The sequence below is a fragment of the Geotrypetes seraphini genome, chromosome 8, assembly GCF_902459505.1.
Source record: "Geotrypetes seraphini chromosome 8, aGeoSer1.1, whole genome shotgun sequence".
Lineage (NCBI taxonomy): Eukaryota > Metazoa > Chordata > Amphibia > Gymnophiona > Dermophiidae > Geotrypetes > Geotrypetes seraphini.
This window is the reverse complement of record NC_047091.1, coordinates 144,727,135-144,751,320: the sequence shown is the minus strand read 5'-3', so window position 1 is coordinate 144,751,320 and position 24,186 is coordinate 144,727,135. Positions and strand designations below refer to the sequence as shown.

The 24,186-nt window shown below is 42.5% G+C and overlaps 1 protein-coding gene across 5 annotated transcripts in view; it reads left to right on the top strand.

The window, feature by feature from the left end:
* The window catches only part of ADGRD1 (adhesion G protein-coupled receptor D1), a 458,034-nt gene that overhangs the window by 92,518 nt on the left and 341,330 nt on the right, over positions 1 to 24,186 (top strand). For all 5 annotated transcript variants that reach the window (XM_033956796.1, XM_033956795.1, XM_033956799.1 and 2 more), the window contains 4 exons: positions 2,387 to 2,446; positions 9,675 to 9,795; positions 13,385 to 13,492; positions 16,662 to 16,737. In XM_033956796.1, coding sequence (XP_033812687.1) covers positions 2,387 to 2,446; positions 9,675 to 9,795; positions 13,385 to 13,492; positions 16,662 to 16,737 — 365 coding nt within the window. The remainder of the gene's footprint in view (positions 1 to 2,386; positions 2,447 to 9,674; positions 9,796 to 13,384; positions 13,493 to 16,661; positions 16,738 to 24,186) is intronic.

The following is a 24,186-nucleotide window of genomic DNA, read 5'->3' as shown; positions in this document are numbered from 1 at the left end:
ATTTCATTGCATTATGAGATTTTGATCCTATTCTTCCTTTCTAATTTGTTTCCCAAATGAACACCCTACTTTCTTAATTAAAAAAAATCTAAGACAGCAGGTCCTAAGTTGTACTGGCATGAAAGTAATAAAATTGGAAGAATGGAACAAGCTGTTGCAATGTCAATCACATTATAGGTTTTGTTTTTCTGCCTTAGTTATCATGCATCCGAACCAAACAGCTCTCCAATTTTTAGATGTACAATGCTCATTCAAGCTGAAGAAGAGGAAATCAGCTAATATATTAGATCTCTGCGTTCTGAAAACTTAGCTCTATTAAAACCAAATGTTAATCCAAAATATGTTGAGACCAGTAAAATGACCTTCTGTCGTGCAGGGGTTAAACTGTGGAACTCACTTGTCAGCCAATTACAAAAATGTTGCGAAAAGGGCAGTTTTAGAAAGTTACTTAAAACGCAGTTATTTGTAAACGCCTTTTTCTAGATACTGTTCCTTTATGACTGCTGCTTGTTGATGAATTTTCCTATGATTCTTTGTATTAGCCTTTTTGGCCCTCATTTTTTACCGTTGATATTCTGAGGATTAGTTGTTTATGTTTGTCTGATCTTACTTTTTTTTACAGAATTATGTATGTAAAATTATGAAAACCTTTTAGGTTTAAATGGTATAGAAATTTTAAAAATAATAAATTTAAAAATAATAATTTTAAAATTTTAAATAATAAAATAATTTAAAATATTAAATTTTAAATTTAAATATTGAAATTTAAAATATTAAATTAAATTTAACATAATAAAATAATAATTTTAAAAATAATAAAGCCTCCTTAGCCTTTCCTCACAGGGAAATAAGTGAAATATTTTGCCAATTATATTATTATTTTATAAAGACAAGTAGGCTCCTACTTAACCTCTTAAACCAGTCACCCTGTTACAAAAATAACCCTCTTTACATGTGTATACCGATATACACATGTAAAGAAGGTTATAACCTCTGTAAACGGCGCCTAAAACAGCAGCTGCCTACAAAAGTGGCGCTGGCCGCCCGTCAATCACACGTAGGTGCCATTTAAAGAATCGCGGCTAATGGCACCTACCAGAGTCATGATTTTACTCGCCTACATTGCAGATGCCTAATTTCTTTAGTGAATCGCGCCTAAATCCCACTCCGCCCCCTAACCCCACCCACTTAGGCATAAGGCACCATTAGGCGTCCTGCTGTAGATGCGATTTCAACACTTACACTGTAGAAGCCTCCTGGCGCCTACTTTTTTTAAATGAGTTTTTAATCCGTTTTAAATGACAATTAAAGCCAATTAAGTTTCAAGTTTATTTTTATTTTGATATGCCGCCTATCAAGCCGACTAGGCGTTGTACATACATATTTAAAAGCAAAACATAGATGCTCAAGGGTCTCAATAATACAAACGTTTAACAAAGACATTGAACGGAGGGGAGGGAGAAACTAACTACAATATATGCCTAAAAAAACCACCACAAACATCAAAATGAAAGATGCGATGGGGAGGGGGCAAATGTCTGCGCAGAGGTATAACTAGAAAGACAGAGGAAGATGGGTAAAGAGAAAATATTGGGAAGGTGAAATTAAATAGCGAAAGCATCTTTAAATTTTTAAAAAAGTCTTAAGATTAGATTTAAAGTTAGGCGCTGAGTAATGGCGCTCGCTGGCTGGTGGGGGGGGGGGGGGGCGCTGTAATGGATAGTGTGCAAGACATGTTTGTGGGCAGGGTTTGGTAAGTTACCCTGCTCAGCGCCTATCGCCACCTAACTTACAGCACAGTTTATAGAATATGGCCCATTGATCTAGCTCAGAAACCCTGATCAAAACATTGGTGGTAGGAGCAAATGAATGTGGATAGTCCTTACTCAAGGAACAGACAAATGATAACTGCCTCTGTCTGTCTGTTTGTTTTGTTTTATGTATTTATAGGCTGCCCTTATCCAGGGCAAATTACATACTCAAATACAAAAATGTAAAATTACATATAACAGACAAGTCGAATCAACGACAAACATACCTACAAAACAGGAAAAACAATCCAGACAATAAAATACATCAGTGACCATCAATCTCTACTCTTCCTCATTCATTCAATCTCAGACTGTAGTTCATCAGACAAAACAGATGCCTTTTGAGTAATCTCTTGAAATTCTGTATATTCTGTAGTTGGCGAATACACTCAGGGAAGTTATTATGTTCCCTGGGCCCAATGCAATGGAAAATACTATCTCTGGATGATGTTAACCTCAGATCTCTTACAGATGGAAACAAAATCTTCACTTCACTCTCTGTCGTCGTTTTAGCTCAGCCTTTACTGTTGAAATGAATGATGAGATATTTTTAACAATGCATCATTTATCTGTAGGCTTTCTTGAAAATTGTGGGAGAAGTTCTTTCAATACCCAGCTGGGTAGACGTCTCTCAGGTAAGGCAAATAAGTTAAAAGTTTGAAAATGTAATCCAGAGGGCATGGGGGTCTTATACTAATGATTGGCATATGTTATCTGCAGCAGAGCTCATAGAAATAAAATGGGCCCTGTGGCAGATAACATGTGCTAATTGTTAGCGTAATGAGACAGATCTTTATAGCTATCGCATTTAAATAATATAGACTGATCTCATTCAACAAAACTTGTTATTCACATAAGAGAGGAACACAACCTAGACAGATTTAAAGGCAATCTGAGAATCTTCAGTTTCTAATTGGTCATCAATAAAGCTCCTTCCGTTCCATTCTCCAGGCTCTCGTTTTGAACCCATCCAATTCGTTTTTTCCATAAATGTCTTCTTTCCTATTAAGAACGTACTTAAACATCCCTTCCTCCTTTCTGGTTCAAGTCAGTCTGTTTACCGTCTTGTCCTGTATGTACGAGTTTTTAATTTATGACACCCACTTTTACTTTTTGTAACTCGCTTTGTAACCTAGAATAAGCGATTGAATCAAATTTTAATAAAACTTGAAACTTAAAGAATAAAATATAGGATTAGACATAAAATCAAGGGATCCTGTCACTAAACTGTGTTAAGAAAATAGCATGAGAGTTACTGCAGCCATTCTAACCTCTCATATACATTAAAACAGTCAGTGTGGCATAAATCTGAGCTAGCTGCTTAAAGTGGTTAGTGAATGACTGCCCGAGACATGGCTGCATTTACTGCCTCCTCAGGATTGTAAGTGCACCTGTGCTTCCAGCAGAACCATAGAGTTTCATGGAGCAGATTTTATGGGATAGGTCACCAGGTCTTTCCCCAATCCAGAACCAGACCTATTGGAAAGTGAAGTGGATTGGGCACTGAGGCAGCTGCCAAACAACAAAGCACCTGGATTGATGGAATCCATGTGGAGCTGCTCAAACCAGTCCTAAGAGCCACGCTGACAAGCACTATGCCATAAGATCTGGAAACACCACTCTACAGAATACTCATTAATTGGATTAACCACAAACATACTCTATCATTTAGACCACCACTCCTCAGTTATTCTTTTTTCTCTTGACTTATCAGCTGCATTTGACACTATTGATCACGAATTACTTCTCAATAGACTGAAGTCAATAGGAGTGGATGGTCAAATATTTGACTGGTTTCAATCTTTTTTATCCAATCATTTATCTACAGTTATTTTCAAAGATACAGTTTCAAAGCCCTATACCTCCAATTATGGTATCCCTCAAGGATCAATTTTATCTCCATTATTATTTAATATTTTTCTCTCCCCATTATTAAGCCTATGTCAATCCATAGGTTTCACCATTTTCACTTATGCTGATGATGTTCAACTGCTTCACCTATTGAACCCAGAAAACAAAGAAGAAATAACTGCAATTAACAGAAAATTAATGGACATTAAAGAATGGCTTAACTCCAATATGTTAGCCTTAAATATACAAAAATCTAAAGCCTTATTCTTTCCAAGGAAAAAAGACATCATTTTAAGTACCCTATTCACCATAGATAATATTCATTTAAAGTTAGTAAAATCCTTAAAAATACTAGGCATTATAATTGACGATAAGCTTTCATACCACGAACATATTAGCAACATTGTCAAATCCTGCTTCTATAGACTGCATATGATTCGTTCTATTTCTACATTTTTAGAACCAAAATCTCTCAACATATTGATTCATTCACTAATTATTACAAAATTAGATTACTGTAATTCTTTATTAGTAAATATCACCCAAAAAGAAAAGAGGTGTCTCCAGATAGTACAAAATACTGCCATTAAACTGATACATAACCGGAAAAAATATGATCATGTTACACCACTTTTGATCGAATCCCATTGGCTCCCCGTCAGTCATCGTATTACGTTTAAAATCTTATTTTTAATCTTTAAAACTCTATCCTCAAATGAGCCTCAATTTATTAATAAATTACTCATTCCGCATAGGATATCTCGTTCCCTTAGGCCCATTAGCCAAAAACTTTTAGTAGTTCCCTCACTGAAAATTATTGGAACCCGTCGTCATGACATTTTTTCTGTAATGGCTCCACAATTATGGCATGCCTTACCCCAGTATCTTAGAGATGAAAATGACTTAAACCATTTTAAAGGCAAACTGAAGAGCTTTCTTTTTAAAGACGCTTTTAATTTATAAATATATTTAATGTTTACTTTTTTTTTCTCTCTTTTCTTTCTAAAGGAAAAGAATAACGAAATGGAAAAAAAAAAAAAATTAAAAAAAACCCCAACTTTTTACTCCCCCTTTTTCCTATTGTTTTTACCATTTATGTCCTCTCCTTTATCTAATAATAATAATTGTAGTTCAGCCCTTCTTTTCCATATGTATCTGTAAGTTTGTATGTCAGTCCGTTTAACCCATATTATTTACTGATTATTTTGATGTAAATGATATTTTACTTGTTTTAATTTGTACATCGCTTAGTAAAATTTAATAAGCGATTCATTAAGTTAAAAATAAACTTGAAATAAACTTGAAACTTGAGGTCCTGCACATGGCCTTATCCAGAGGTGATCATTAGTAGTGCAGTGGGTTGGAGTGGGAGTGATTCCCCTTCAGCTCCTGTTTCCAGTTCACAGAACAGTTGCCATGAACCCTAGTGGTAGTTTTGTGGCACTACCACTAAGGGTCAGCCTTCTATATAAGAAGTATTGCGAAACCTCTGCTGGGGGTTGTGATGGCCATTTTGTGAGCTGAAACCAGAGAGATGGGAGCTGAGGGGGACCACACCCATCCAGGCCTATTTTACCACTAGTGATCACCTCTGAGTAAGGCCCAGGGGTTATGGGAAAGCTAAGGGGAGTTAGGGAGGGTGGAGGAGGTTTGGATAGTGAAATATGGATGGGGTTTTTGGTAAGCAGAGGGACTTATTGAATGTAGCTGATTGAGAAATTTGGAGGATCAGATGGGCATGCCTTTGGGAGAATGTATTTGATGGCTTAGGGAGCTCAGGGAACTGGATCGGGTTGTGTGAGGATAGAAAATTGGATGTTGGGAGGATCGGATGAGATGGTATGGGGGCATGAGATGTATGTTGGGGAGGGATGGAATGGAGCAACACTGGCATGTTTTTTTGCATTACTGCTTTGTCTACAGCGCCGCATAGTACAACCTAGCTAGCATTTCATGTGACATGGTGCCAGGTGCTCTGTCTTGTGTGGTGCAGGGCAGATGCTGGACACACCCCTTGCATTTACCACACAGGCTTTTTACTTACTGTATACTACTTTTTCCTTTTAATGCACTGTAAGTGCAAAACCTTGGCAGAGATTTGTAAAAGGGGCCCCCAATCACTTACCATACGATGCTAATGCATTCTTTCAAAAAGCCATTAAACTTACCCTAAATGAACTTCTCATGTTAGATATTGATTGAAAATGAAAATTGCACTCAGGCTAACAAGATCTGTAGATTGCAATATGGAATTCATAAACTCGGCTATTCCCACATGCTGAGACAGATTGGGGGTGCCTTCAGCTCCAGTTCCCTATTCCTCTTGCTGCATCACTAACGTTAACCGGTACTACTCCTACCTTTAATCTGATCCTATGTGGACCCTGTTTAGGACTGAGCCCTGTGAACTGCCCAGTGGTGTAGTAAAGGGGGGAAGGGTGGGGGGGAGGGGGCCGTCCGCCCCAGGCGCTGTCTTGGTGAGGGTGCAGGTAACCCATCCTGCTCTCTGACCCCACTCCTTCCTTGTCCCCTTCTAGGAAGTGACATAAGAGCCGACGCCGGTGCAACAACAGGTTGGGGGGTTACTGCTCGTGCCAGGAATGTTAGTGGTAGGGGGAAGGGAAGTGGCGTGTGCATGACAGGAGGGCACAGGGAAGGAGTGTGTGGAGGTGGAGGGGTGGAAAAGAGGGCAGGGGAGGGGTGCCGCTGGCCCAGGTACCTTTCACCCTGGCTACAGCACTGGAACTGCCCTATCTATTCCACCCAGATGCACCACTATTCATGTGCAGGCCACGAACTGCTATATTAATTGTGGTATAACTAAAAAGATTTTGCTCATATAGCATATAATAAAGGGCAATTCTATAACAGCGTTCTTCTATTTTTGAATGATATGCATATAAATGTGCAAAATACTGACAATGAAGTATACATGTAAACACATCCATGTATTCTGCCTAAGTATTATTCTGTAATGGTGCCCCTAAGTGACATAACCCCAAATTCTGTATATAGCACCTTAAGTCGGTGTGCAAATCAGTGTACACAGCCAATTTGCATGCACGACTTAATTAATTAATCAATGAATTAGCTTAATTAGCTTGATCAGCATAGGTGATTGGCAAATAATACCTCATAATTGAGCTAATGGGCACTAGTTTAAAGTTATGCACACAACCAGGGCAGGATTAATTCATCGAGGGCCCCTAGACACACAAGTACACTGGGCCCCCTGCCCCGACCCACCCCACCATTCTCCACCCCCTGCCCCGCCCCATGTATTTACCCTTTTTCTTATTTACTTCTTTATTTCCACTTTATTTCTTTTATTTTAAAATTCAAAACAAACAAAGATTACCATACCAGTGCCAGTGTGCAGTTTTTCTTCTATGCAACCTCTAAACATCTTTGAACAAAACCCCCCTTCCTTCCTAGATGAAGAGATCTTCAGCTGGCAGAGCTTTGGGAAGCCCACCAATTTAGATTTTGCATGTGGGTAGGAGGCATGGGGCATGGCGGGAAGAAAATTTAGTGCCCATCATTTTATTGAACTATTACATTTTTCACTTAGCTTTCAGAGGTTAAAACCTCTTTCTTCAGATCAGTAAACTATACTGCTGTTACAGTATCCTTGTCCTGACCTGAGGAAAGGAGTTATATAGTTTCTGAAGTTGTAAAAATGTATTAAAATTAGTTCAATAAACAGTATCATCTTATTTTAGTTTTCTATTAATAAACGATTATCAATACAACTACAATAATACCTTATCCTAAAGCAAAAATAAAATAAATAAAACAAATATAATTTTTTTCTAGCTTTGTTGTCTGGTTTCTGCTTTCCTCATCTTCTCATCATTCTCTTCCTTCCATCCACTGTCTGCTCTTCCATATGGCATCTGCTCTCTTTCTATGCCTCTTCCAGAAATTGTCTGTCTTTCCCTTCCATCTCTCTCTCCCTCCTCCCTATTGGTGTGGCATCCATCTTCTTCCTTTCCCTCCTCCAATGGTCTGGCATCTCTCTCCTCTCCTTCCCTTCCCTCTCCCACACCCCCCGTGGTCTGGCTTTTCACTCTCTCTTCTCCCTTCCCCCCACTTCCATCAGACTCTGCCCCCTTTCTTTCCCTCCAACCCAATTGCATCCAGTATCCTTCCCCCTTATGTTTCTCTTCCCTTTCCTTGCACACCAATTCCTTCAGCATCTGCCCCCTTTCTCTTCCTCCACCACCCTTCCATATCATCCTTCTCACAATCATTCCACACCACCCTGCCCCCTTTCTCTCCTTCCACCACCCTTACATACCATCCTTCTCACAACCCTTCCATACCACCCTGCCCTCTTTCTCTTCCTCCACCACCCTCAACAATCTCACAACCCTTCCATACTACCCTGATGCCTTTCTCTCCCTCCACCACCCTTCCATGCTCCTTTCTCTCTCCCCTCCAAACATTGTAGTTGCCAGCTCTGCCCTCTGAGCTCCATTAGAACAGCTGACGGCAATGGGCTAACCCCCTGCACCAACAGCAATGGGCCCCCCATATCAATGGCAACGGGCCCCCTGTATCAACGACAATGGGGCCCCCGCATCAACGGCAATGCTCCCTGCATCAACGGCAATGGGACTCCCCCCACATCAATGTCAACACCCCTCGCATCAATGGCAACGCAGCTGGATCTGTTACAGGAAGGTCCTGCGATGACTGCGTTTGCTGGTCCATCCCCCTCCGACATCACTTCTTCCGAAGCAAGTAAGTGAAGTTAGAGTGGGATGGACCGGCAGTCATCGCGGGACCTTCCTGTAACAGAGCCAGCCGCATTGCCATCAATTATGGGAGGGGGGGGGCGTTACCGTTGATGCCGGGAGGGGGACGCTGCTGTTTTTAATAAAAATGGCAAGGTGAGTCGTCCTCCTTCAGTGGGCCCCTCTCACAGTTTCGGGCCCTAGGCTCGTGCCTAGGCACGTGCAGGGCCTATTGATTAATCCGGCCCAGCACACAACTTGGAAAGCACAATTTTATAAAAAGTTCAGCAGTGGGGCAGGAGGGATGCCATTCCCTCCAGTCCCTGAACCCCCCCCTCCCAAAGTACCCTGACAGAAGGGATGCCCATTCCTTCCTGCTGCCACCCCTACGGAACTTCCCAACCCCCAACTTGCGACACTCCCCATCTAAACTCCCCCATACCGGTAGACCCCCTCCCAGCACCCCCGAAAACTGGGAGACTACTTTGAAAGATGTTAACAGTTAAAGTTTGTACTTGTGCTTAGTTGTTCTTGTTCACTGTATGCCATAATGAAACAATGATTTCAAATGTCATGTTTTTCGCTTTTCCCCTACCATAGACCATTGCACAAATTTCTCATCTAGTGGCAACATTAAGAAGTACATGCCACACACTTTCAAATGTATATATTAGTTTTCCAGAGCTGGCACATTTTCAAGAGAAATATAATAGTTGCCATGACCTATGAATCAACCCTTATATAATCAGGCCCACAGTGTGTAAATGCAAGAGGGATATACACAAGAATGGGACATAGGTGGGGACCCCACTTACACACTTTATTTATAGAATGTTACAAATACCTGCCAAATTTAAGTGCCTGTATCTATGCCAGCTCTATGGCTATTGTAACTAGAGGAATATAAATGATAGATGTGCTGCTATCAGGTTATGCTAGTATTCTATGATGAAACCTCAACACTGAGGTGCCATAATAGAATAAGATTTCACCACATGACTTTGGGGAGCTGAAATAAAGGCGCTCCATTATAGAATAGCCTCCATTGAGGGTGCCTAAGGTCTGCTAGTGGCAACAGCTGTGTCTTGCAAATCAAATATGATCGGCCATGTTTGGCGAGAATAACTTGGATATGACATTGGCCAAGTGTTCCGATTTCATCCTGCAACTCCTTTTCACATAATCAGAAATGCACCTTCCATCAGCAGTTCTAAATCTTTTTATACAATGAAGTCCTCACTTCTGCTTCCACTCTTTGTTCTAATTTTCCCAGACAGATCCACTGGTTGGTAGCTTAATCGAAACTGTGGACACGGTGTTGATGCACATAGCATCTAATCTACAAGAAAAAGGAATGTCTGTAACTGGCATTGAGGGCCAGTCATCGGTGGCTAGTGAGTTTTAATGTTAGCACTTCCTACTGTACAGTCTTTCTGCAACCACCCAACTACTTTTGTTATAAGTCAAGTCATAAGAGGGACATGTTTTTTTAGGGTGCCTTTTTGGTAAGTGGAATATCATTCTCTAGTACATCAACAAAGGTTAAAAAACATTGTAAAATTATGTTGGTGACTACGAAGGGCCGCTGTAGAGTTCTCAGCCCAACCAACAAAGCTGGGGAATTCTCCACTAAGTTGAGCTATATACTTAGTCCAGGGATTTACCACTTTGTTCGTTCCATATTTTTCCGATGGAACAAAAAAAAGTGGAAAATCACTGGACTAAGTGTATGGCTCTCGATGGAGACTGCCCCAAATTTGTTGGTTGGGCTGAGAGCTTTTCAGCGGCCCCTAGTAGTAATCAACTCACCAAGTATCTTTCTCTTACAGTCTTCTATCATGGTCAAATAACAGTTTATTAGATTTTAAATATGAAATGGCATCGAACCTGCTAAACCACAGCTTTTTGATTATATGTGTGTTCGCTTCAAAGTTTGGTTATTAGTGTCTTTATGTTGTCCCACTCATGTTTCAAATACTTAGAAAGCAAAATCTTCTCTTTAAATGACTTTTCTGCCTATAGGCAATCAACTGGCAACGACATTCATGGGTTCTGTGAACATAAAGCTAGATTCATTAATTAACTAGTTTTATGTTAATTGATTTATAATGACTGCATCCACCTTTCTATATTTACTTAGGGTCACTTATAAAACCAAAAAATATGTTCCAAATGGCTGCAGTCTATACAGAATAAATATTATACATGCCTATTTAAAAATAATTTGAGGGCTTGGACAGTTGCATGTATTCACTAGGGATAGGCCTTCTTTTGCAATGAAAGTTGTTCACTGATAATAGTGTGCACTTTTCTTAAAGAGCGTGCATTATGTGCAAAGAGGGCACACTCTTTTCCAATAATAGGGTTGCCAGATGTCCGGATTTAACCGGATATGTCCTCTTTATAGAGGACATGTCTGGGCGTCTGGACGGCTTTTCAAAACCCAGAACTTTGACCGGGTTTTCAAAAGCTTCCACCTCGGGACTGCGTCGGGAGGGCATCTGCACATGCGTGGATGCATCACGGTGACATCACGTGCATGCACGCATGCATACGACATCATCATGTCACACTTGTGCATGCGCAGATGCCATCCCAATGCAGCTCCTGAGCACGAGAATAGGTTGGGGGGGTGGGGCTGTGGGCAAGGCTGGGCCAGAATGGGGCGTGACTTGGTCAGAATGGGTCAGGGCTGGATAGAATAGGGCGGGCCTGGGGGGCGGGCTATGGTCCGAATTTTAGAATAGCAAAATCTGGTAACACTATCTAATAGTGCATGCCTGCATGTGCTCACTATCAGGAAAAAGTATGCACTCTTTGCACATGGGACTGGATTCAAATAATGGTGTCCAAATTTAGGTAGCAAAACAACAAAAAGATTGTGGAACTGAATATTGGATGTACCAGTTTGTAGTTTAATAAGCGTCCAAATAACTTAAAAATAATCATCTAAAAACAATCCACAAAGGGTGTACAGTATACATAAAAGTCACAAAAAGTCTAGTAGTTAAGAGGCTACAAACAAGCAGCACAGCTCACAAGACTACAATGTAGGCCAAGGATCCTATAAGACCCCTGAGGAAGGCATTTTTATTTTGCCGAAACACGGCCCATGTTGGGTCATTTTTATTGTATACATTATTTGATTTCTGTCCTGAGGGTCACTTATGACTTCATACACCCTTTGTGGATTATTTTTATGATTATTGTTTTTAAGTTATTTGGACGCTCATTAAACTACAAACTGGTACATCTGATCTTCTGTTCCACCATCTTTTTGTTGTTTTGCTGCTTCATTTCCGTTGTGGAACCTTTTGGTGCTCTTTGGATTTTGTTGTTTTGGCCAAATTTAGGTGCCTTAGAGCCCATTCTCACACCCAGATTTGGGCACTGGTATTTACACTGGCTGAAACCTAGTGTAAATGCTGATGCCCAGCTCTTGGCATTTGAGTGCAGGAATGGCACTATTCTATAACTCCATGTGCAATTTTTTTTAGAATGCACCTGCCCTGCCCTTGGCCACGCCCCCTTTTGAGTTGCATGATATGGAATTTCGGTGTGTGGGGTTATAGAATTGCACCCAGGAAGGTGCATGCACATATATTCAATAATGCCAGTTAACTGCAGTAATCAATAACATAAATGTTTTGCAATTAATTGGCTCCTAAGCCAATTAATTTGGACACACATCTTTGATCAGTGCCCAAATCTGGTCACCATCTTCCAAATTGCCGTATATGCTACCATAAATTGTACATGCAGATTGGTGTGCACAGCTGATTTTTCATGTACAATTTAATTAACAAACTAATAATTGGCAATTAACATCTACTAATTGATGCTAATTAGCACTAATTAGAAGTTACGCACACACCTTGGTATGTACATTCTATAAAGTGGTACATACCAGTTCTAATGTGCAAATCTAAAAGGTGTATGGCAAGGGGAGGAGCATGGATGGATCATGGGTGTTCCTAAAAGTTAAGCACACTGGTATAGGATAGGTCTGATCTGCACACAACTTAGGCACAGGCATTTAAGCCTGTTTTTTCTTGGCCTAAATGGATGCATGTGGCTGCTAAGCACAATTCTATATATGGCGCATCTTTTATAGAATCGCGCTAAGTGCCTTTCTAATCAGCACTGATATTTTTTTTTAACGCAATAAATAAAATTTGGTCCCGCAGAATCCAGGAATAGTGTAATTGCTTTAATACCACAGTTTTTCAATACTTCATAGGCAAAACAAAAATAAAAACTACTTTCATTAGTTCAAATTCATGATAGTGAAGTAGAAAGTATAGTACAAGCATGAAAAAACAATGCTAAATGCATATTTCATTTCACATTCCCTAAATCAATAAATAAGACTAGAGAGGTTGATTGTATACCGCATATTACAGAAAGATATCATAAAACAAATGTGCATTTAAAGGGACATGATCCCCCCCTAGGTGAAAGAGCTGCAATATGGGGGTAGACCTCCTAGAGCAGGGGTCCCAAAGGCCCTCCCTGAGGGTCGAAATCCAGCTGGGCCCCCAGGACTCCCCCAACGAACATGCATGAGATCCATGTGCATGCACTGCCTTCAATGCATATCCACTGGGGAAACCCTGAAAACCCGACTGTACCGCGGCCCCCAAGGAGGGACCCCGAGACCTCTGTCCCAGAGGAAGGAAATGCACCAAGGACTAAATTCTACAAAGGAATAGTGCATACTTTTTAATAAGAAGAGTGTACCCCCATAATGATATTCATTCTGGACTAAAAATAAAAAGCCTGGGTAAACATGACAGCAAAATGTTCTGGGTTTCCCTTTGTTTTGTATCAGCCACTTGTATGAAAAATGTCAGTCGCTTTATGTGAAAAAATGGAAATAGACTGGAAGCAACTGATGAAAAATGACTTTAGCTGTAAAGTTATGGTTATCTACCGGTAACGATTCTGAATTTCTCATTCTGTTTGTTTATGTTTGCGATGCAGATTACTCAATGGTCAAAGTGCCTCAGTCAGCAATTTTACCTCATTATCGGTTTCCTTCTCAAGGGCAAAGTTATATTTCTGTTCCTGGGGAAGCTTTTCACAGCAAATGTAAGTAAAACCCACGGAATTTGCAAAGTGTCTTTGAAAATATTCTCTCTAAGAACATGTACAGCAGTCATCCTACATTTGGCCTGAAGGTCTCAAGACGTGTCTATTTTTATTCATAGGATGTGACCATTGTTCCCTCTAGTCTAAGCCGAGTGGGTGTCCTCCAACTGCATGTGGAGGAGTGGCCTAGTGGTTAGATTGCTGCCTCAGCGCCCTTAGGGTGTGAGTTCAATCCCAGCCTGGGCAAGTCACTTAACACTCCAATGCAGTACCAAAATTAGGTTGTAAACTTGCTGGTACAGATAGGGAAAATACTTAAAAGGGTACCTGATTACTATTCAATGCATTGTGAATCTCTTCATGGAAAGGTGGTTAATAAAATAATTGCTATCAATAAGGGGTAGTGCTTCAAAATTATGTTTTCTACTGCTAGGAAAAGGGAGGTTTCCTGGGGCCCTGTAGAACTTGCTTGTTCTTCACTATTGAAAATGTAATGGTGAAACAGCACCCCCCACTGGCAGACTGTGGGTGGAGGACAGTGGACGGAGGACTCTCACTCATTTAGAGGGAACAGTGGATGCGATGTGTCATTTAGATGATATTGCAGAAACAGTTTTTCCCACCATGTTTTCTAACTCCTGAATTTGCAAGGATTGAGCCCTAACAGCATTTTATTACTCTAGAAGTTTAATTACACAGTTGCCCAATAACTGTGACAGCGTGCATTCAAGAGTCTGATTTATTAGGGAGAAAGTTCTGTTACCTCAAACTTCCAATGACCTCAAACTTGTGACTGTGATATGAAAGTTTACAGTGCCAAGATCATTAAGATAAACAGCCAAAAATAGCATGAGAAAGAGTTATTTATTGTAATGATTGGCTTCTTCTTTCATGTGGCATTTTGCTAAAGAGCATAGTTATACACTGAAGGGAGAAGAAATCCATTGCAGCTACCACAGTCTGGACTGAATCCAACTAGATTCAATTACATGAAAGGCTTGTGGGAAGGCATTCTGTAACCACTTCAACATTTTCAATACTTCAAACTGCAGAGTAGGAAGGTCTACAGATGGCTTCAGGAACACTGGTGGGCAAAGAAACAGCACCAAGGGCCTCACAGACTGGGAAAGTAAAGTTCACTTTATTCAAAGGGCTAGATTCACTAAGCCCATCGATCAAGTTCCGACCACTTCACAACCCCTTTGCAATCCGATTTCCCTCCAATCCGATTCACTAACCTCTGTCCCGATCATCCTCCGATCCGCGCATGCAAATGAGGGGGAACGGCATTCAAATGTAGGCAGGCAGCGATTCACTAAAAAAAAAATAAAAAATGAGGGAAACCGACTGGGCTGACCGATCCAAAAATAAGCGACTGCTGAGGACCAGTCTCTCAGGTTCTTTCCGACTGCCCTGCCTTCTGCCGCCCTGCTCTCTGCCCTGTTTTTCTGCTCTCAGCCCTGAACTGCTCTCAGCCTCGATCTCCTGCCTGCCCTTATCTCCTGCTTTCAGCCCCGAACTCCTGCTCTCAACCCCGATCTCCTTCCTGCCCTGAACTCCTGCTCTCAACCCTGATCTCCTGTTCTCAGCCCTGATCTCCTTCCTGCCCTGAACTCCTGCTCTCAGTCCCGATCTCCTGCCTGTCCCGATCTCCTGCCTGCTCTGATCTCCTGCTCTCAGCCCTGATCTCCTGCCTGCCCCGATCTGCTCTCTGTCCCATCTCCTACTCTAGCCTCGAATCTTTCCTGCCCTTCCACGCAGTGCAAGCCCGTGATTTTAATCCACCTGTTTCCTGCTCTGCCGAGCACAGAGGGCCAGCGCATGTGCAGACCATCTACAGATGGTCTGCGCATGTGTCGGGATCGCTATAGAACGATCTGGGCACTCGGTTGGGGGCATGATTCCGATCACCCTCATTTGCATGAAGGCGATTTATGAATCAGTCCCCCGGATCGGATCCCTCACAGATCGGATCCGTGTCTTTAGTGAATCTAGCCCAAAGTCTTCATATGCTTCTGCCCCTCCCTCTTTCCAGCAGGCCTGCCTTTTCAAAATGGGGAGTCTTCCCCTTCCCAGTGCATCCCAGGATGCACTGGGAGTGGCCTAAGGTCCTGATTGGCCCAGGTGCCTAAGGCCCCTCCTATGGGCATCAGTTAGAGAATCCGGGGGTAAATGCTAAGTAGCACAGAGGTATTGTGGTAATTAGATTGTAAACTCTGTCTCTCTTGCATGTTTAATGTACAGTGCTGTGTGCATCTGGTAGTGCTAAAGAAGTAATAATTAGTAGTAGTAGTAGTAGTAGTAAGGCCTGGGCCTGTTCCTCATAAGTCAGGGAAGAAACACCACAGGACTTCATCTAAGGCAGTCACCTGACCCAGGTAGATAAATGTTTCCAGAACTCCTTCAGATGTCATCCAGCTCAGCAGCTTTGTAGGTAATCTCCGCATACGGCAGCTAGCTGTCATTTACGAGAGCCCCTATCTCTAAGAAAAAAACTCAAGAGACAAAATTTAGTTAGCAATGCACTTCGCACCAGTAGTCTCTGTTCCCCCACACTATTGAACTCGGGGTGAAATCATCAATGTCCGCTCCTTCAGATCGCTTGATTTGTCTTTAAGTCTTTATGAGCCCAGAGCCCATCTGCTAAGAGACAAATAAAGCTCCTTTTATAGAATATGGGCCTGATTGCAAATAGCAGATGGGCCATTTAAGAGCTGAATACTGGCACTTGGCTAAGTGCCAACTATGCTCCTGGTAGACCCCCAAAATAGCTGGTTCTGCTTTAAGTGCTAACTGGTCATTTTCAGCTGCACTAACCGGCTAAATGCCAATTAAAATGACCAGTTAGCCTTGACCAGGCCAGGAACCATTTCTGGCCACTTAAATCACCTTGAATATCGACCCCTTAGTAAATAAGAGCTTGTGTTTTGTCTACCAGCAGTCATCGTATTTTCCATGATAAATTCCAGGTTGGATTCATAGCGTTCTCTATAACTGACAGTGGCTCTCTACCTTTTGTGAGCAACTAAACACCCATTAGAGCTGAGGTGTGAAATTTCTCAGGAATGAGGTTTCTTAATTAACATGTCCTGTCCTTGCTAGGTGAGAAATGCATGTGGTGCATAGCTCTCTGTTTGAAGAGTAACAACTTCTGTTAACTCTTTCACAGCTCGGACTACCATTGTGGGACTGCTTTATCATACCATGCACATGTATTACAGGAACATTAAGCCAGGGGACACTATGTAAGTAATTCTGAAAATGCAGAATAGATTGTTTCTTTCGATTGCCTCATTTATAATGCAAGAAAATACATGAGTGTTACAGAAACCTTTTTATTAACAGTTGATGGATTTGTTGATGTTGTCTGCTCATTACACCAGCCCACACTCATTTTGGTGCCTCAAATGTTAGACCTGTTTCTGGGTATATTTGACCTGCTGATTCCAGAAATGGCACCGGTTTGAGATACAGAACATGTATTAACAATACAGAAATAACAGTCATGAAAATGGTTTTTCGGTTCCCTCCAAACCATTGGTACTCCAAATTTCAGGCAGCTTCTCTTTCCAGTTTTCCACTGGCGCAAATGTTCCATAAAAGTTTTGCTGGGATAGATATGAGGAGCCCATGGCTTATCTTGACCTCCAAGCTTTACACCAAAATAACCTACATATGCTCTTTTTACAAACTTAGAAATAGGTTCCCTACTTGCTTTCAGTGTGTACTCTCCACAAATATAGCAAAATATGTTGGGATGATTCAAGCAGCTCTGTCTTTTTTTTTTTTTTTTTTATAATTCTTTATTCATTTTCACAAATTACAATAAATGTTAATATTTTCATACACAGTAACAATAAATACATCACTTATACACAATCATTGGTATATTACATAGATTCTTATCCCTATCCCTCTCCCATCCCTCCCAACCATATACTCCATTATTGAATAATATATGTAATAATAAAATACCCCCCCTCCCTACCTCATAAACTGATAAACAGTCTTGAAGAAGCCCAGTGTATCGCAAACTGTGTGCCGTGGCACACCACTGTGCTTCATGAGATTCCAGGTGTGACGAGAAACACTGGTGAGGAGAGTCATCCTTGCCAATTGACCTCCTACAGGATGTGCCTCTTGCCGCAAGAGGCACATCCTGTAGGAAGTCAGTCGATGCAGATGACTTTCCTCCTGGCCGGTGTCTCTCCTCCTCTCCCCCACACCTCCCGGATCCCTCCAACAAAGCGGGTTGCGGCCAGATGGGCGTCCGTGCACTTCTGGGTGCCTTCCGGCCGGGGCACTGGATTTAGTAAGCTGCCGGCCGAAAAGTTTGCGAGACACTGATGTAGCCATAACCGCTACGGTGTTTGATCTGCAAAAATGAGTAGGAATATACACACCTCCTATACAATCATAACTATTATACATTACTTACCTTGTACAATCCAATGTTTTGGATGTAAAACTACAGTTGGAAATATGTAAACACTCTCACTAAATCTGTTAACTTGTACGCAAAAACACAAACCAGATAAGTTTCAAGTTTATTAAAATATTTGTTTTACCGCTTTTTCAAATTTCTAAGCGGTGTACAGCAATAAAAAGTAAAGTTTATAAAACAAACATTTAGTATTAAAATAATAAAAACAAGACAGTGTTAGTCTAATAAGAGTTAAACAGGGAGCACGTAAGTTGATTACACACAAGTAGGAAAGGGGGAAGAGCTACAATAATTTAAGTAAAGAGAACATTAAAGATAAAGACACAAGGTAGGTAGGGAGACTAGCATGGTTTAAGTTTTGAGGTTTGCCTTAAATTGCTTTATTGAAGATTCCATTCGTAAATGATGAGGCAATGAATTCCACAGGGTAGGTGCGGTAACCGCGAAATTATTGATTCTTAAAGTATTGATAATCTTGAGAGATGGAACAGTTAAAAGATTTTGTGATGTAGAACGAAGAGATTTAACAGGGCAATAGGGAATAAGTAATCGGTCAATAAATTCTGGTAAACTAAATGAACGAGTGGTGAAGATTAATAGTAAAATTTTATAGCTAATTCTGTGTTCGACAGGTAACCAGTGGGCATTAATTAGAAGGGGGGAGACGTGGTCGTATTTCCTAGCTCCGCAAATGATTTTAATAGCAGTGTTTTGAATAATCTAAAGCCGCCTTATTTCCTTTTTAGTGATGCCCTTGTAGAGGGCGTTACAATAATCTATACAAGTAATTACTAAGGAATGAATTAGTATATTAAGAAATGATAGATTTAACAGTTTGGAAAGAGAACGTATCATCCTGAGACGGTGAAAACATTTCTGGACCACTGTACTAATGTGATTATGGTAGGAAAATTTACAGTCAAAAGTAACTCCTAAGAGTTTGAGAGTAGAGACCACTTTAATCAGAATCGATTCAAATTTCAGGGGGGCCTGAAGGGTTAGTCCCTCTTTAAGAGGGAAAATCATCAGTTTAGATTTATTGATATTGAGTGACAACATGTTGGTATCGAGCCATAGTTTAATTTTTTCGAGTTTTAGATTAATGGAGGCAATTTCATCAGAATTATTCAGATCAACGTTGAAAAACTCGTTAGAATTTATATCTATGTGCAACTGTTTTAAACAGATCAGGTTGAGAAACCTTTGAAATACAACTTTATATAGTCTAAGGAAAACCATGTTTACCATCTAAATTTTTTGCACATAATTATGTGATATAACAGAATTTTATCATTTGAGCTTTACATTTTTATGCCAGTGTGCATTACAGGAAAGGAAGTAGATAGTCGAAGCATGGAACTAACAGTGCATGAACAACAAGACAAAAATTTGAAAAAGTTAAAAATTCACAAAGATGTCTAATAATTTTTAACCTACAAAAAAAACCCCAAAGAGAATTTTCTGAACTTGACATTTCATTATTAATTTAGTATCAAGTATCACACCCAGATTCTTGTGAATGAAGACTTTTATTTATTTTATTTATTTATTTTTATTTATTTCTTTATTGAATTTTCATATAATTCACAAGACTTTCGTGCTTAAGAAAAACAAAAGAAAAATAGCATTAGATTAAATCTCTAAGGTAATCAATCAAACTTCCTTAGACCACAATTAAATCGTAGGAGAGATCCGGATTAGAGGCCTAGATTCACTAAGCTTACTGATCGTGTCCCAACTAGTTTGCAATCCCGACCCGATTCACTAACCTTCCTCCCAATCTGATCTGCGCATGCAAATGAGGGGAAATGGCATGCAAAGTAGGAAGGCAGCGATTCACTAAACTGAAGAAGGAACATCGATTGGGCTGGCCGATCCAAAAAGAAGTGACTACTGAGAAGCAGTCGCTCACATCCTTGCCGACTGTCTTGCTCTCTGCCACCTACAGAGTTCAGTTGACACAGAAGCGTTCGCCATTTCAGGCACTGATCACATTGAATTGTTGTAGGGATTTCCATAGCTCTTCTGCGTTTGTAACGCGATTCATTGGATGGAGGCTGGTTCCAGTTTGCTGAAAAATATCCAAATTCATCCCAAAACTTGATTATACCTTTCTGGGCAATGCCTACATCCTTCCAATACTGTGCATGTTCACCCATGTCCCTGCCAGCTTTCCTGCTCTCTGCCGCCCTTCCCTGCAGTGCGAGCCCATGGTTTTAACCCATGGGTTAAAAGTGTGTTATGTTCGTAAAGCCAACAGCTGTGTCCGTGCAGACAGCCAGAAATGTGTTCTGTTCAATTAAAGCCCCCCCTCCCTTCCTTCCCTCCTTGTTTTCGCTTGTGCGGAGAGCAAGCGCTTGCGCAGACCGTCTACAGGCAAAGAAGATGGACTGTGCATGCGTCAGGATCGCTGTGAAGGATCGCTCTGGGGCGTGCCTCCCATCGCTACAATTTGCATGAGAACGCATTGTGAATTGGTCAACCGGGAAGACTCGGTAATGGATTGCCCAGCAAAGGTGAGCTTAGTGAATCTTGCCCATAGTGAAGAGAAACTAATAACACTAAACAGTGAGTTCCCGATAAACAAATGAAATCTTCATTTAACATTAAACACTGCCTGTAGACAATTTCTTCATATCAAGAAAAGCTCGCAATTGTTCTGGAATTTAAAAAAACATACTTAACTCCAAGGTATCTGACTAACATTTGCAAGGATAGGTCAATAAGAAAGTAGTGCCCAGTGTCATGGTTTCAGTTCTCATAGCCAGAAGTGTTTGCTGCTCTTGTGTCTGCCTAGCGACATCTGGGTAGATCCAAACTCTTTTCCCCCAGAAATAGCATTTGTGAATTTTGGAAGTATGTATAATCTTATAAGCGCATTGGCGTCTTGCTTAAAAAGAAAGGGAATCAATATGGTAGCTCTCTGTTAATGAAGACTTTTAATAGGTTCAATAAATGATGCCCAAATGTAGGCACTCGGATGATCCACGCTAAGCTAGTATTCTCTAAAGTAGAGGTTCTCCACACGTGTACGTGTACCATTGTCAGGGGGTATGCAGCACCAGCGCTGTATGTCTCTCACCTTCCTTTTACCATTGCATATCTCCTGCCTTCCTCGTCTTCTCCCCCAGCCCCCTCCCCCCTCCAGACTAGCAGCGGCAGCTCACTGTGTGCTTTTAACTCCCATACACAGCTGCCGCTAGCGTTAGTTTAGCTGGCGATTCCATCATGCAGCCTTGGGTCATTTGCTAGGCCGGCCTGCCTTCGATGAAAGAGGAAGTTGCATCATTGGAGGCAGGCCCGCCTAGCAAAGGCCCCGAGACTGCCTGATGTAACCACAGCTAAACTAATGCTTGCGGCAGCTGTGTGGGGGAGTTAAAAGCACACAGTGAGCTGCTGTTAGGGGGAAGAGAGGTACTGCTGGATATGGGGAAGGGAGAAGTGCTTCTGGCCATGGGAGGAGGGAAAGGGAAGGGAGGTATTGCTGGACATGGAGAAGGGAGAGGTGCTGCTGCACAGGGGAGAAGGGAAAGGGAAGGGAGAAAAGTTGCTGCTGGATCTGGCAGAAGGGGACGGTGCTGCTGAGAGAAGGAGGGAGATGGAAAGAAGAAAAAGCATGGAAGCTCTGGAAGAATCCCTCTGGAAGAATCCCTGTAAGTCCTGACGTTATTAAACCAGGTGAAGTGGGATGGGGGGATAAAACCATAAGCTCACAGAAACTGTTCTCCCTACAAAAAACCCTTCTAGCAACTAGTATCTTATCTCTGCAGCTGATGGAAACAGTAGATTAACTGTAAAAAGATATTTCACACAATTTACCAGAAGACATGCACAAATAAAGAAATACCTAGTTTCTAAGCAAAGTAAACTACTGTGTCAGCGAAACTTGAGAGAAAATAACAGGTCCTGATGCTGCGGTCTGGCATCAGGCCCACCCAGCCAGATACCATGAAGAGATAAACAGACCATGGTCCGAAGATAGAATTCTCAAGAGATATCATCTACAGTGTCAGAGATATTTACGGTTGAGAGGGGGTCTTGTGCTCGGAGTAGAGAGTTGCGCGGGGACAGAAATCCCACCCGTCCCCACCCGTCCCCGCCAAAGTCCCACCCGTCCCCACCCGTCCCCGTGAGGACTCCCACCCGTCCCCACCCGTCCCCGCGAGGAATCCCTCCGTCCCCACCCGTCCCCGCGAGGAATCCCCTCCGTCCCCGCCCGTCCCCGCGAGGAATCCCCTACATACCCACCTGTCCCTATAAACTACAGAAATAGTTATTTCATTTAATTATGCTACTGAATTAAAGGCTCTGGTAGAAACCCATTTAAAAATAAGCAAAAAGACTTTATTAATTTGGAAATATTAATTGGGAAGAATACATACTTTGTAAACGGGTTTCTACCAGAGCCTCTAATGTTTATAAATTTTTATCAACACAACTAATATACTACTTTATCCTTAAGCAAAAAAAAAATAATAATAATAATTTTTTTCCTACCTTTATTGCCTGGTTTCTGCTTTCTTCATGTTCTCATTCAATTCCTTCCATCCACTGCCTCTCTTCTCTCTGTGTCTTCCATTTGCTCTGTTACTGTGCCTCTCCCTTTCTCCCCCCTCCCAAATTGGTCTGGCACCCATCTTTTTCCCTCCGCTCCCCCCATAGTCTGGCACCTCTGTCTTCTTCCCTGCCAGCGTCTTCTTCCCATTCCCTCTTCCCCATTTCCTTTCAGTGTCCTTCTCCCCCACCATCTTCCCCATGTCCTGTCAGGCAGCATCCTTCTCCCCTCTCTGCCTTCCCCATGTCCTTTCAGCGGCCTTCTCCCCCCTCTGTCTTCCCCATGTCCTTTCAGTGGCATTCTCCACCCCTTTGTCTTCCCCAGTGCTTTCAGGGTCCTTCCCCCCCCTTCCTCCCGTTTACCCCATGTCCTTTCAGCGGCCTTCTCCACCCCTGTTTTCCCCATGTCCTTTCAGTGGCATTCTCCACCCCTTTGTCTTCCCCAGTGCTTTCAGGGTCCTTCCCCCCCTTCCTCCCGTTTACCCCATGTCCTTTCAGCGGCCTTCTCCACCCCTGTTTTCCCCATGTCCTTTCAGTGGCATTCTCCACCCCTTTGTCTTCCCCAGTGCTTTCAGGGTCCTTCCCCCCCCTTCCTCCCGTTTACCCCATGTCCTTTCAGCGGCCTTCTCCACCCCTGTTTTCCCTATGTCCTTTCAGTGGCATTCTCCACCCCTTTGTCTTCCCCAGTGCTTTCAGGGTCCTTCCCCCCCCTTCCTCCCGTTTACCCCATGTCCTTTCAGCAGCCTTCTCCACCCCTGTTTTCCCCATGTCCTTTCAGTGGCATTCTCCACCCCTTTGTCTTCCCCAGTGCTTTCAGGGTCCTTCCCCCCCCTTCCTCCCGTTTACCCCATGTCCTTTCAGCGGCCTTCTCCACCCCTGTTTTCCCCATGTCCTTTCAGTGGCATTCTCCACCCCTTTGTCTTCCCCAGTGCTTTCAGGGTCCTTCCCCCCCCTTCCTCCCGTTTACCCCATGTCCTTTCAGCGGCCTTCTCCACCCCTGTTTTCCCCATGTCCTTTCAGTGGCATTCTCCACCCCTTTGTCTTCCCAAGTGCTTTCAGGGTCCTTCCCCCCCTCATTTCCCGTTTACCCCATGTCCTTTCAGCGTTCTTTTCCACCCCTTTGTCTTCCCCAGTGCTTTCAGCGGCCTTCTCCCCCCTTAAGCGTCTTTTCTTCTCCACTCCACCTTTCCTCCCTCCCTGCCTCCACCTTTGTGGCGCTTTTGCATCCGACCGACAACAGAACAGGCCCGGTCGGACAAATCTCCCTGTCCTGTAGCCGCGAATCTAAATTACCTTCTTACAGCAGCTGGAGTAGTGAAGCTGCTGTAAGAGGTAATTTAGATTTGCGGCTACAGGGCAGGGAGATTTGTCGGCCGGGCCTGTTGTCGGTCGATCGGGGGACCTGACCGGCTGTGCACATTCTTCGGGGCGAACCGCCCCTCCCCCTCTTTCGTACGCCATTGCCTTCTTCCTACCTGCCCTGCCGCACACAGCCGACCGGAAGTCTTCCTGATGTCAGCGCTGACGTCGGAGGAAGGGAGGGCTTTGCTTAAGCCCTCCCTCCGACGTCAGTGCTGACATCGGGAAGATTTCCGTTCGGCTGTGTGCTGCGACAGGGCAGGTAAGGAGAAGGAGACTACCCTCGCGGCTCGACCAACCCCGCTGCGATCCAACCCCGCAGGAACCCCGCGACCCT